General features: G+C 48.6%; 1 protein-coding gene across 1 annotated transcript; it reads left to right on the forward strand.

Moving 5' to 3' along the window:
- Positions 1 to 4,091: 4,091 nt before the first annotated feature.
- On the forward strand, positions 4,092 to 11,057 carry LOC106123921 (Down syndrome cell adhesion molecule-like protein Dscam2). The gene is made up of 17 exons (XM_013320336.1): positions 4,092 to 4,158; positions 4,256 to 4,409; positions 4,598 to 4,749; positions 5,682 to 5,901; positions 6,219 to 6,406; positions 6,950 to 7,095; positions 7,450 to 7,585; positions 7,729 to 7,848; positions 7,975 to 8,229; positions 8,389 to 8,539; positions 8,626 to 8,774; positions 8,860 to 9,061; positions 9,151 to 9,296; positions 9,391 to 9,461; positions 9,653 to 9,941; positions 10,242 to 10,382; positions 10,780 to 11,057. The coding sequence occupies exons 1-17, from the start codon at positions 4,092 to 4,094 to the stop codon at positions 11,055 to 11,057; spliced, it is 2,865 nt and encodes a 954-aa protein (XP_013175790.1).
- The last annotated feature ends 2,759 nt before the right edge of the window (positions 11,058 to 13,816 follow it).

Raw genomic sequence — 13,816 nt, forward strand, 5'->3', positions numbered from 1 at the left:
CGGCTTTGGGCGCGCGCCGAGGCGGTCGTTGTTATGCCGACATTGAAGTTTAGTTTTCCCGGGCTCAGAACGCGAACACGAAATGTTTCTCGTATGCGAAATAAAACTTTTAAGAAAGTTTAAACGACATGTAAAATTCTTCTGTCATATTATGTGACGTTAAATGTGACGATTGTGCTGGAATTCAGCGCCGTAGCTATTAACGGACGTATTTATTGTGGAAGTTGAGGTTTGTTTGTTGCAATTGTTACACTTGAAGTCCGTAACCCTACAACTAAGTTACCTACTACTGTGTTTCTTAGGTGTAACCCTTCAACAATCCTAAAATAGATATATTATTATTTGTACTATGTGTCCGTGACAATTAATTAATTCAGCTAAGTAAAAACCTTTTTAGGGGAAAAATATTTAAAAATGCTTATTCATCGCCTACCCGAAATGTCGTACATCAGTGTATATCAGATAACCAGCCCCATGTGTTCTCAGACACGGAGTGAAGCTACCTCGCGCTTCCGCGCGGTTACCTCACGACCACCTCGCGGGGACCACTCGCGACATGTCGCTACAACATGTGTTTTTTCTTGCATACGTTTTAAAAAGTAAGTCTAGCGCCGTTGAATTTATTTACTAACTCTGCCTTTAATTATAGATTAAGTAGGTACCGTAGATAAATTAATGTGACACGGAACAGCGGGACTTTAATCACAAGCCTTTAATGGATGCTTAAATGGACGGCACAAATATAGTTATGTACCGTTTTTGTTTAAGCAATGAATCATTTTTCATTTTTACTAATTGCTGTCTATTTATCATATTTGCTAAATTATAGCTCGGCTAAACCAAATTGATTCTATCATTTCATGCATTCTACCATATGGTTGTTACATTAGGTCTTCAACAAAATCTGGCAGCAACTTATAGAAGCAGTCACAAGCTCGGATATCGAGCCCCAAGATCCTTCGCGAAACTTTAACTAAGTTGTATTTTTACGGCAAACTTACTTAGCCTTTGGAGTTTTAAGTGGTTAGAAGTTTCCTGAAGCGAGTCTCGCGGTCCCGCGGATCTGTTGTTTAGCGAGCGCATGTTCCGAACTGAGCTGATTATGATTTGTACAATTTTGTGTGTTGTGTGTAAGACATTTCGAAAAGTTTCATTAACTTTTTCTGTACGTGCTAGACGTAGCTGTTGCCTGAATGTCTCGTTCACGAACCTCGGTACAATACCACGACCACACACACACACACACACATTCGTGTATTAAAGTGTAAGCATTCCGCGTTTGATGAATGTCTGCGCCGGATGCCAATTCTAATCATTTTCTCCTACCCGTTTCTAATAAGGAAAGGGTTGGAAAGAGAAATGTTTGCAAATAGGTTGCCAACGACTTGTTTTGGCGACTTAAGTGCTAAATTTCGGTGACGCTGTATGTCGCTTTGTGAGTAACATCGTTAGATTTCGATGCCATTACTTATTTATCTGGCCCGGCCTCATGGGGACGGTAGCTCTTTTTATTTTAAGATCAGCCGCGGCAGATACATTTAGTAAAATGTACTGTCTTATAAATATCTAATGTCTTAAAGGACTGCATGTATGCAATAGTATTGAAACAGATCTCTAGTCTCGATCTTAAGCTGTAGTGTTGTACAGCATACGCCAGTGATTCGGCGTCACCGGAGCTGCGCGATGAGCCCCCCTCGTTAGTGCCTCTAGTGCCACCGGAGTCGCCGGTGCCATTGGGCCCGGTGCTACGCGAGGTGCCGCCGGCGCTGGTGCCTGTGAGCGCGACTGGTGCTCGGCTGCGCTGCACCGCCGATGGAGACCCCGCACCGCGAATCTCTTGGCTGGCGGCCGACGGCTCCGAGCTTTCGGACGAGCCGGGCGTAAGGTATTTTTCTAAAATAAAACTAGCATATATCTCGGTCTAAGTAACTTCACTTCATAAAATATGATGCTATCTAGTCTAGTGTGTGTGTGTGTGTGTGTATGCAGACGCGTGCTGGGGGACGGGTCGCTGCAGGTGTGGGTGTCGGGCGGCGGGCGCGGGAGTCAGATGCTGCGTTGCCGCGCAGTCAACACGCGTGGCGCCGTGCTGTCGCATCCCGTCACGCTGATGTCCGGTGGGTTTCGTTGCGCACTCACCGGCCCGTGACTGGTGCCCACTCCTCATCTTGTGCACGTGATGTGTCCGAGCAGTTCCGGCGGGCGGGCTTGCGGCCGTAGTGGAGGCGCGCGGCGCGGCTGCGGGCGGCGTGGCGGTACTGCACTGCCGGACGCAGGGCGCGGGCGCGGGTGCCGTGCGTGATGTCGTCTGGTACCGTTCCGGCGCCGAGCTCGACACCGCTGCCGGTCGGTGCTATCGCGACGCGCCGCAATCTACATTCCGTATCTCTAGACATTTTAATAGGAAAACAATACATCAACATCTATTGCATTAATCTATATATATTAATATTATCAAATACTTGAACTGAAAACTTGGCACCGATTTCAAGTAAATTGCGCAACTAGAAAGACATAGTTAAATTTAATGTGGAGAAGAAGTGCATAAAGTCTTTGATTATGAATTAATATGGTCCAACTTCAACCAGTACACATACTATAATATAAATACGAGTGTCGCGGCAGTCGCATATTTCTTAGAATTATTGAGGCATTGAAAAAAATAAAATTTTATTTTAAAAGTATAGGTAGTGTAACTATACTGAAACTATATCTGTCGCGCCACCGCCTCTCCGCAGAGCCCCGTTACTTCGCGGCGGGCGACACGCTGCTAATACGCGACATGTCGCCGGCAGACGCAGCGCCGTACAGCTGCGCCCCGCGCACCCCGCGCACCCCGCTCGCCCCGCACGCCGCGCGCTCACTCCCCGCGCCTCTCCTCCTCCTACGTGAGTGCCACAGACCACGCTGCTAGGTTGCAGCTGAATAGACTATCAAAAGCACGGACTAGAGTCCGCAGCAGCACTAGCTTGCGCACGCCTTGGTATTCGATTCAGCTTAGTATTGTATTATATGAGATCTTATACTTACTTGTTGCTGCAGAATAACTGAACTGATTTCTTTTAGTAGCTTGTCTCTTTCCTTAGTTTATGTCTCAAATAAAGCATAATCACTTACCTATATAGACAGACATAAACCGTGGTATTTTGTGGCTATTTGTTTTTGCTGTTTTGGCGCTGGAGATTGCGGTTAGGTTGCCTATCCATTTAAATTCTGATCTTCAGCATATGAAATTGGTCCAGTGCCTCAGCCGATGCTTTACGAGATCTAGCTGCCTACTGAATATTGCCTCATTGTTTTTATTCCTTTATACATCCGTCTGTGGGCAGCGAGCGGCGGCAGGGGCGGGGCGCCACGGCTGCCGGCGACGGGTGAGCTGACCGCTGCCAGTGGCGACCGCTTCTGCCTGACGTGCGCCGCGCCTGACTTTCCGCCACCGCACTACACGTAAGTTCCGCGTCACGACCAGGGGGTCGGTGCACCTTGCGTGGCCTAGAAAAAAGCGGAAAAGTACAAGACTCCATATCAACTTTCCATAAAAGTGTGTATAAATCTTTGTATTATATGTTGTATGAAAATATGTAGAGTTTTGGGACTTGCAGATGGTTCCGCGAACGCGAAGGCCGACTGCAACCGATACGAGCGGCGGGAAGCACGGGTCCGTCGGCCGGGCTAATGTCGTGGGCCGGCGGCGCGGCGCTATGCGGCCGGGCGGCGCCCGAGATGGCGGGGGCGTGGTTATGCAAGGCGTACAACGGCTTCGGCGATGCCACGCTACAGCTGCGCCTGCATGTCGAAACCGAACTCGGCATCACTGTCAAGCCGGCCGTGCTAGTGAGTCGCAAAGACCATTATATAAATCTGACGAAGAGTCGTGCTTCCTTCCATCGAAGTGCAACTTGCAAAAGTCGTACCTAACACGGGACCCGTATACAACATAACGGTTGCAGGTGGCGCAGGCAGGAGGCGTGGCCGAGCTGTCGTGCCGCACCAGCGATCCCGCCGCGCTCACCTGGTGGCACGACGGCACGCCGCTGCCGGCCACGGGCGGGCGTCTCGTGCTGCGAGGCGTGACGCGCGCTCACGCCGGCATGTACCAGTGCGAGGCGACGCGCGGCCGCAATATTGCGCTCGCAGCCGCCGAGCTGCGCCTCGCAGGTACTGCACCCCGAGCCCACGAGCCCGTAAGCGCACAATGTTATATCTGACATGTGGTGGGCGGCGGTGTTGTAACGCGAGGTGCCGTGTGCCACAGACTCCGCGCCCGAGCTGCAGTACACGTTCATCGAGCAGGCGCTGAGGCCGGGCGCCACCGCCGCGCTGCGCTGCACGGCCGCCGCCTCGCCCGCGCCGCGCATCGCTTGGTTGCTCGACGGTCAGCCGCTCGACCGCTTTCTGCCTCACCACCGGTACGCTCCGCGCCGCGCTCCCCGTACCATCACTTATTCAGAATTTTTGTGGATTGAAAAAACCTATATAGTATAAGCATAAACTTATTTAAAAAGAAAAATGTCCTATTATTAGCGATAATTATTCCACTTAAAGCAAATCGACTTTTAAAAGCAGAAATACCCAACACATATGTACGCGTGCGCAGGTACCGCGTGACGGAGCAGGCGGCGGGCGCGCCGGGCGCAGTCACCTCGCTGCTGAACGTGTCGGTGTCGGCGGCAGACGGCGGACGCTACACGTGCCGCGCGCACAACGCGCTGGGCTCCGCCGAGCACTCCGCCAGGCTCGACGTCTACGGTCACTATCTATGCACAACGCACTGCTAAACGCAGCAAAACGCAATATAGAGGATCTTATTTACAGCAGCGCACTCAACACATTGAGGGCGCGGGCACGGAATTTGTGACAAGTGATGTGTTGTGATCAAAAGTGTAGCACAATATAGCGACGAGCACGAAACGAGCGGTAACGGAGCAGTACTTTTGTTTACATCACCCCTCTAATCCGCTAATTTCGTGCCCGAGGCCTTACACTGATCGACCTATGGACAAACGGGTCACGAACCACAGAACCCTTCCTTTTAATCCTGATAGGCTTCCTCAGCTTCTAAGCCATACACAAGAAAGTATAAGGAATGTAATTTAGCACCAGTTTGCGTGTCGTCCAACGAGCGTGCCGATATTAACTTGCCGAGGTTCTATTTAGTGGCCCTTTTCTAATAAAGAAAGAATGGGAGAAAAGAGAATTCGATTGAGAAGGTGATGGACTGGACGAGGTGTAATTCTTTCTCGACCTATACATCAGACTATTGGTTGCCATTCTGTCCATTACCCAGTTGCAGATGCATTTATCTGGCGAACACATAAATTAGCCTTGACATTTTCTGAACTCGGTAATATTGACTTTTCTAAATGTAGTTAGCACACCTTATCTCAATCTGACGCGCTTGAAAATTTATAACAACTTTTTTTTTTCCTTATTATCCTGGCCGCCCTCGAAACGTTTTTCCATATGGAAGTCCTGTGTGAGGCAGGAGTACTTGGTTGGATGCAACTTTCAGCAATTTATTTTACATATATTAAATTCATATCTCTTTGCCCTTAACATAAATAAACTCAAAAATATCAAAATATTTCTCATGAAAATATTTTTCTCATGTATATAAATGCTTTAACAATACCCGGATGCTAGCTTAGAACCAGACCACTTTATGTGTATGCAAATCCCAGTTACTTGCCTCACCTGTCACCTGTCACCTGTCAGTAAACACCGTCAGGTCCGTCGATCCTCTCGTGGCACACGCGCCGCGCGGCTCTCATGCCGCACCGGCGTGTGTGACGAGCGCTGGGCTTGCGCAGGTCCGCCGGCGGTGCGCGCGCTGGGCGCAGTGCGCGCGGTGGCGGGTGACAACGTCACGCTCTTCTGCCCCTACTCCGGATATCCGATCAGGTCCATAGAGGTGCATGGCACTTAAATAGTATATTTTATTAAAATTTAAGTTAAAAGGCCGTACTCATCAGCTGTAGTTAGTATTATCAAACACGAATGCCAATATCATAGAATAGATGCACAAATATACTCGTAGTTACTTAAACTAAATTTTGAAAATCAAAATTTGATGACAAGCATCGGGACAGGTGAAACTAAATGAAAGCTTCTAATGAAATTAATTTTATCAACAAGAGAACGAACAGAATCATCTTCTAAAAGCTGTCGCGGTCGACTTGGCTCTTGATGTGTGTCACATGTGAAGTGTGCGTGCACAGCTCGGTGTGGTGGCGGCGGGCGGGGGGCGGCGCGCCGGGCGCAGGGGGCGCAGGGGGCGCGGGGGGCGCAGGGGGTGCGGCGCTGCACCTGCGGCCGGCGCGTGCGCGCGACGCCGGTCGCTACACATGCGGCGTGGCCGCACCGGGGGGCGCCACAGCAGTCGGAGACATAGACTTGCAAGTCCGTAGTACGTATCGCACTGTCTACTTAGCTCACTTGATTTACTTATTTCTGAATACCTTACTATTTTTTTTGGCTTACAAATTTCAATATTAGAGAGTCGAAGACAGAGATGCGTCGCCAACATTTTGAGCAAATCCACACGACATTTTTTAAATTCATGTTAGCTGTGCCGTTGCTACTCGGAATAGACGACACATACAGACGACTCAACGTTGTGATTACGGAGCGCGCTCTGCCGATAGTTGCGACGCAATTATGCCAATATCAGTTTCGAAGATTTACGTTGCCTTGTATACGAAGGGCCTTAGAAATTGGCGTTGTGTTAATTTTTGAAATTGCTTTTAATCGTATAGATAAACCTTAAAACACGAAAATAAAGCGTTAATTTATGTTATGACTGTTAAAATATAGAGCCTTGAATCACTGTGACTTACGAGACGGTTTTCCACGAGGCGTGCATCCCAATATACAACCAACACAAAACATAACTTCATATGCATTTATAACATGAGAACACACTCCCGCTTAAATGCTTTTTAAATTGTAGATCCTCCGAAAATATCACCGTTCATGTTCTCGTCGGAGCTGACAGAAGGCAGCGCAGCGCAGGCGCTGTGCGGCGTGTCGGCCGGTGACAAGCCGCTGCATTTCTCTTGGCTCAAGGACGGTCGCCCGCTGCCCGCCGACCTGCAGGTGCTGCTCGCCTCCTGTTCTCGTCTCCTTACTAGTATCTCGACCGATTTTCACGATTCAGATAAGCTTTTCAACTTATTATAATATTATTTCTGTACAATTTCACTTAGTGTATGCAGATTCGGAGAACGCGAATGTTATCTGATAACGCAATTGTTTTTGTAGTCGTCCCATTATAGTGGGTCATTTACTGTAGCTTCACGTTTTGCGAGAGTATTATAGCTACTGAGAAAATGCTAAGTGCGGCGAGAGTACGCTTCAGATTTTAGATGTGAAATTCATCTCATTAAATTTTTACTTTGATTTCGGAGGTTTTACTTGTTGTATATTGAGCGAGCGCGTCGTCGGTCGCAGATCGAGGAGAAGAGCCTGAACGACTTCTCACTGCTTGTGTTCCCCGCGCTGACGGCGCGCCACAGTGGCTCCTACACGTGCCGCGTCGCCAATCACGCGGCCCTCGCCAACTACACCGCCACGCTCAGCGTCAAAGGTCCGCCGCGACGCAAACCACTATATTTGCATCTATTGTAATGTTTAAAAAATTCTAGAGCTCTGATTATAAATACTGTAACATTCTTTGACCTCGTTCGGTTGTGGTGTCGTGTACAAGCGTGGCATGTTGCGCGGCCGCAGTGGCTCCGGCGTGGGTGACGGAGCCGGCGGACGCAGCCGTGTTGCTGGGAGCGCCTCTGCGGCTGGACTGCGCCGCGCGCGGAAACCCCGCGCCCGCCCTCGCCTGGCATCGTAGACTAAGTATCTGACAACTTGCTTTTTATTCGATTGTTAACATTTTTAAAATAAAATAATAACATTTATAAAATGTGTGACAAAAGATTATTTACTCGATAGCCAGATAAGAGAACAGGTTCGTTTACGTAGATGGCGGTGCCGAGGAGGCGGAACGTTGGGAAGCCATCGGCGCAGCGTGGGGGCCGAGAGCGGGCAGTTCCACGGTGTTCCTGTCGGCCGCGGCAGGGGATGCGTCAGGAGCGATGGGCGCGACGGGCACGGACTTGGGCAGCGCCCACCTGGCGGCGCCGAACGCAACGCGCGGGTTGCAGGGCGCCTACCGCTGTACGGCTGACAACGGCGTTGGGGCGCCGTTGATCAAAGAAGTCAACATCGCCGTGCACGGTTTGTGGAATATATTAACGAAATTTTCAATGGTTTAAATTACAAAAGAAATTGATTTTATCGGTAAATAAAAATTTCCACAAACGCAAAATTTGTAAGAAATTAGACGTTTAATATTAGAAAGTGTGTGTTTGCTAGTGCGTGTTGTGTTGTTGACAGAGCCGGCGCACTTCGGGGTAGACGCAGCGCCGCGCAACGTAAGCGGCGTGCGCGGGTCGCCCGTAACGCTGGAGTGCGACGCGCGCGGGGACGCGCCGCTCTCCGTGCTGTGGACGCACCGCGGCGTCAGCCTCCAAGTCGACTCCTTCAGGTGTGATTCGTCCACACACCGACACAACTCGGAGATGTCGATACGTCACGTGGGCGACAGCGGTGACAAACGGTTTGTGGTCGCAGGTGGAAGGTGTCGGAGACGCGCGCAGCGGGCGGCGTGCGGTCGACGCTCCAGTTGCGCGCCGCGGGGCGTGAGGACGCCGGCGAGTACGGTTGCCGCGCGCACAATCACTTCGGCAGCAGCGAGCGGATCATCTTCCTTCATGTTGAAGGTACCATAATTTGCTTGTAAATAATAAATAAATATTTCTACTTCTACTTTTGTATTTTTTTAAATCACTTAAATGATTTCTATAGAACCTCCCGAAGCACCGAGTTCTATACAATTAGCTGGAGCTAGCTCGAGGTGGATCCGTGTGCGGTGGCGCGCTCGGGTTGCGTCGGGCGCGGAGGGTACAGGTGCTGCGGGGCGTGTACGCTACTGGGCGGAGTGCACGCCGCTGCGAGGGGACTCCGCGCCTTCGCTCAACTTGACCCTCGAAGCGGAGGAGGAAAGCGGGTAAGACTTTGATTACCTGAAAAGATCCCAGCCTCGAATGCGTATTTCAATATATTGCTGTGATATGGGAAATGTAATTTAAATTGTAGACCTGACTCTCAAGGATACCGCTCGTTGAGCGCACTGGTAGCTGGAGTACGCCCCGCGGCCGCGTACGCGGTGCGCTTGCTGGCCGCCAACCGCGTGGGCCAGTCGCCGCGCTCTGAACCGCTGCTCGTCACCATCCTGGACGAAGGTCGGTCGACAGTCGCTTACTTCACTTACATTTTGTTAAAACTTTAATAAAATAAGAAAAACATTTCCCATATAAACAATGCACGGTTCCGCAGCACCGAGCGGGCCGCCGCAGAACGTGCGCGTGCGTGCGGTCGGCACGCGGGAGCTGCACGTCTCCTGGTCGGTATGTACGGTTGTTATATATGAATTTTTATTAATTTAATAATTATTTACAAAAGCTACAAGTTTGTATACACATTATCCCGGCGTAACTATGGAAGAAATACAAAGAGTAATTGAGAATTGAGACTAGCAATATACCAAAGTTGCAGACGTTCTTGGATATGCCCTAAACATATATTTATAAATTGAAAGGCTCCGGTGCAGCACTCGTGGAATGGCGAGCTAGTCGGGTACGCTGTGCGGTGGCGCGGAGCGGAGACTCCGGGGACGGGGGACGGCGCGGAGGGCGCTGCGGGCGCAGGGGAGGCGCAGGGGGCGGGTCTGAGCGCGGGGCGGAGCGTGGTGCGCGGTTGGGGCGGCGCCGAGTTGCGCGTGCGCGGCCTGCACGAGTTTGCGCGTTACGAAGTCACGGTGCGCGCGTTTAACGCTGCCGGCTTGGGCCCGCCCTCGCAAGTCGTGTACGCTACTACTGCGGATGGAGGCGAGTGGTATTATAAATATAAAATTAGTCGGTACATTACATTTATTTATTTCTAGTAAGACCCACAGCCATTTTAACAACGTAGGTATAACAGAAGTTAATAAACACAAAGCCGGTCCTTACGCAAAACGTGGCGTTTTACTTTAAAATATATTAAAAAACAAGAAAAAGGAAAAAATTGATCATAATTACGGGAAAATTTAATACAAAGGATTTGTTCCATTTACTTAATGATACGTTTATTGGGCGGTTTTGAATACTCTCACGAAAGTTTTATCATTTCATGTACTTTTCGGATAGTACCCGAAACGGCACCGGGCGACTTATGGTGCACCGCGGAGAGTGCGCGGGCGCTGCGCGTGCGCTGGATGCCGCCGCCTGGGATCTCGCCCACGCCCAGCGGCTACGACGTGCTCTACGCGCCAGTTCACAGTACGCCCTGTCAGTTATCCGTTTTTTTTTTATTTTGTAAAGTGAACACTAGCAGTACCTACCTGACATCTCTAACGTATTCATTTACTAGTTTTTGACGGCGACTCTATCCGCGCGGCATTAAAAAAAACTCAATATGTTGCCTATGTGTTCTTCCAGACTATGGTCTACGTCTATGCCAAATTTTACCGAGCTCCATGCAGCCGTTCTGGATATACCTTCAAAGAAACATCCATCCATCCATCTATCCATTCATCCCTCCATCTAAACATTCGCATTTATAATATTTTAGGCACCAGCCGGTAGAATCACATATAAAATATTTATGTTTATCCGATTAGGATAAAAATTATTTCTTGATTAAATCGGTCGGTAAGGGAGTAAGGAAGCACTGATACACATACAGCGTGGAGCGGCGCGGGCGCGGAGCTCACACTGGGCGGCGTGAGCGGCGGCGCGCGCGAGGCGCTGCTGGCGGGCCTGCGCGCGCGCACCAACTACAGCGTGCGCGTGCGAGCGCGCTCCGCCTCCGGCCCCGGACCACCCTCCACGCCGCGCCTCTGCGCCACGCTGGAAGACGGTACGAAGCGCTGTGACCACAACTGGATTTTAACATTTTGCTATGATATTTTAATAATGAGATCAATAAGTCCGTGTACAAACCCACATCGAAGCGAGGATTGAAAACTTTTTCCAAGTCCAAAAAACGAATTTTTCGAAATATACTTGGGGATCGTCAATTTAGTAATTCACGTGAGACTAGAAAGGTTTCCGACGACAAAAATCGAAACATGACCTGTCTTTATTTACTGACTGTCTGAAGAAGTAAATTTCATGAATAACAATATTGTAAACCTACTAACAAATAACATTAAAAAACATTTTCAAGTCCATTGTCCAAGTTTTCTATTGAATTTGACCACGTTGTATAATAATACGGTGCGCCATGAAATATCTCGCTCTCCGTCACAAATGTGTTTTTTATAATACATTTTCATTTTTCATTCGCCATGTAATGTAAATGTAATTTTCAATCTTCAATATCTGGGAAACTCCTTGTTAAATACTACTAGTGAGTAAGTAACTCCGGTAATCCGTGCACAACATCGTCGAAGTAGCTTTAGTAGGCGAACATTTGCAAATAATAATATGAAATTGTATAATAGTAAAATATGTTTTGCATAATTGGAATTTGATCGCGTTCTTATGCGCAGTGCCTGGCGCGGTGGTGACCCTGCGCGCTGTGGCTGTGTCGGCGAGCGCGGTGCGCGTGTCATGGCTGGCGCCGCCCGCCGTCGCGCGTCTCACGCACTACACGCTGCACGTGCGCGAACTTGGCAGGTATATACACTTTCTCTCTTTCTCTACTTTACGCTCAGACACTATTATAAACGCCAGCAACGATTATAACAATTTAGTTTTGTCAATGCACCGCCGCGCCGCCACCTTCCCTGCCGATGCGGGTTGTTCGCGTCTCTTGCCTCGCCGCGGTCCGTAACCACCATACACAAATTAGTGTAAATCCAAATTCTTAAGGGTGGGCGGAGAGTGGTCGCAACACGTCGAAATATCGAGGAAAACGAGGAGCGCGAACTCGGGGAGTCAGGGAGAGGAGGAGGAGGAGCAGGAGGAGTGTAGTGCAGAGGTGGCGGGGCTGCGCGCGCGGGCCGCCTTCGAATTCAGGGTGCGCGCTCACGCAGCGGCGGGCACGGGGCCGGTGAGCCGCGCCGCCGCCGCCAGCACGCCTGGACCTGACGTGCCAGGTGAGCTGCCGGACCCTCTCCATTTGCTCTAAATTTTCACTTAAATATCCATTGCACTTATATTTGTGGAATAGCAGTGAATAGCTTACAATTACTACAAAACTCAAAGTAATAAAGCTACGAATTTTGTATTCTTCGAGTTTTCCTTTCAAAAATTGTATTGCATGAGAAAGTCAAGTTCATGATTATGGCTTACGGAATGTATACTAGTATTATTGTACAACGGCCTCTGAACGATTCCGCCGCAGAGGTTTGTACAGTTGTGTGAATCATGCACACTTTCTATATGTTCACGAGCAAATAAAAAGTACAATGTTGATAAAAAATATAAGTTTCGTTCTAAAAGGACTAGATGGCGCTGCCCTATTTAAGTGCACGCTAGCATTTTGTTCTACTATTTTGTTGTGATTTCGCTTAACGCTAATTAAATGACTCATCCACCCGACCTTTATTGTATCATTTAATACGGACCCGGGGCTTTTTGGGTTCCTGTACACTATATTTCTATACTATCAATCATCATAACTACATTCATCATTTATCATTACAAGACAATTGCACTGAAGTAAGTACGAGTATATACAATATCAAAAATTATAATGCAAACAAAATCAAACTATGAAACAAACTATTTTTACAACTTCCTCTCTTATTACCAAAAATTTTACCATTTCTTTTTTTCTCTTTTTCTTTTTCTATAATGCGCGGCGTCGCATTCTCGGCCAGTACGACCTCCTTGGCCGCTTACAAACTCTCCCGCACTACCAAGGAGGTTCGATATCTTCAATGCGCGTTATACAATTCTAAAGCGGAAGAGTTTGTTTATTTGTTTAAAAGCGCTGATCTCAAGAAGTACTGGTCCGATTTGAAAAATTATTTTTTTGTTGGATAATCCATTTATAAAGGAAGACTTAAGGTTATATAACATTGCGCTGCGACCAGTAGTTTTTTTTAATTCCGCGCGGACGGAGTCGCGGGTCGCAGCTAGTTATAGATATACATGTTAGTCAAACAATTGAGTCGCTTTCTACTCGGCATCGACTATCGTGTTACACTGTCATCACAACACTGATATTTTAAAACGTATATGTATGTTACTATGACAAGATGTCTACCTTATTGAATTGTAAATGTGAAATGACGTTTCATTGGAATGCGTAAATATGATGGTAGAGACGTTACTGAATATATCCTTTTCCCTCCACTGTGAAGCCAGTCATAGTAGGGTCTTCATAATACCTATATCTATATATTTATATTATGTGTACTTTTTGAGCAGTGAGCGCGCGCATCTGGTCCCTGTCGAGGGAGGTGGTAGCGCGTGCGGGCGAGCGCGTGCGGTTGCGATGCGCGGCGGCGGGCGCGGCCCCGCTTGCGCGCCGCTGGGCTCCGCTTCCGCCCGCACACGCGCTCTCCGAGGACGGCGACCTGCTCCTACTTAGTGAGCTCGCTTCTAACCACAGATAATACAATACGCACGAGTCAAATTATGTATTGTAGTCCTCACATCACTAAATTGTAGCTGTAGGTACTCACTACACCGGTGTGAGTACGTACAGTCAGCGTCTTATAGATCGTCACAGACAAGATATGCAAATATATAGGTACACCAAAAGTATTCAATTATATCGGTACAACAAAAGTCCTCAAAATTATAGATACATTCACCCTGCTCAAATA

This window comes from Papilio xuthus, unplaced genomic scaffold (assembly GCF_000836235.2).
Source record: "Papilio xuthus unplaced genomic scaffold, Pxut_1.1 DF825946.1, whole genome shotgun sequence".
In the NCBI taxonomy this organism is placed as follows: Eukaryota; Metazoa; Arthropoda; class Insecta; order Lepidoptera; family Papilionidae; genus Papilio; species Papilio xuthus.

What these genes read in the sequence shown, in the direction of transcription:
- LOC106123921 (XM_013320336.1), top strand. Translation starts at nt 4,092, where the DNA reads ATGTACCAGTGCGAGGCGACGCGCGGCCGCAATATTGCGCTCGCAGCC. An exon ending in AGCTGCACGTCTCCTGGTCG is followed by an intron (nt 9,462 to 9,652) that starts GTATGTACGGTT and finishes ATAAATTGAAAG; the next exon opens with GCTCCGGTGCAGCACTCGTG. An exon ending in CGCTACTACTGCGGATGGAG is followed by an intron (nt 9,942 to 10,241) that starts GCGAGTGGTATT and finishes CTTTTCGGATAG; the next exon opens with TACCCGAAACGGCACCGGGC.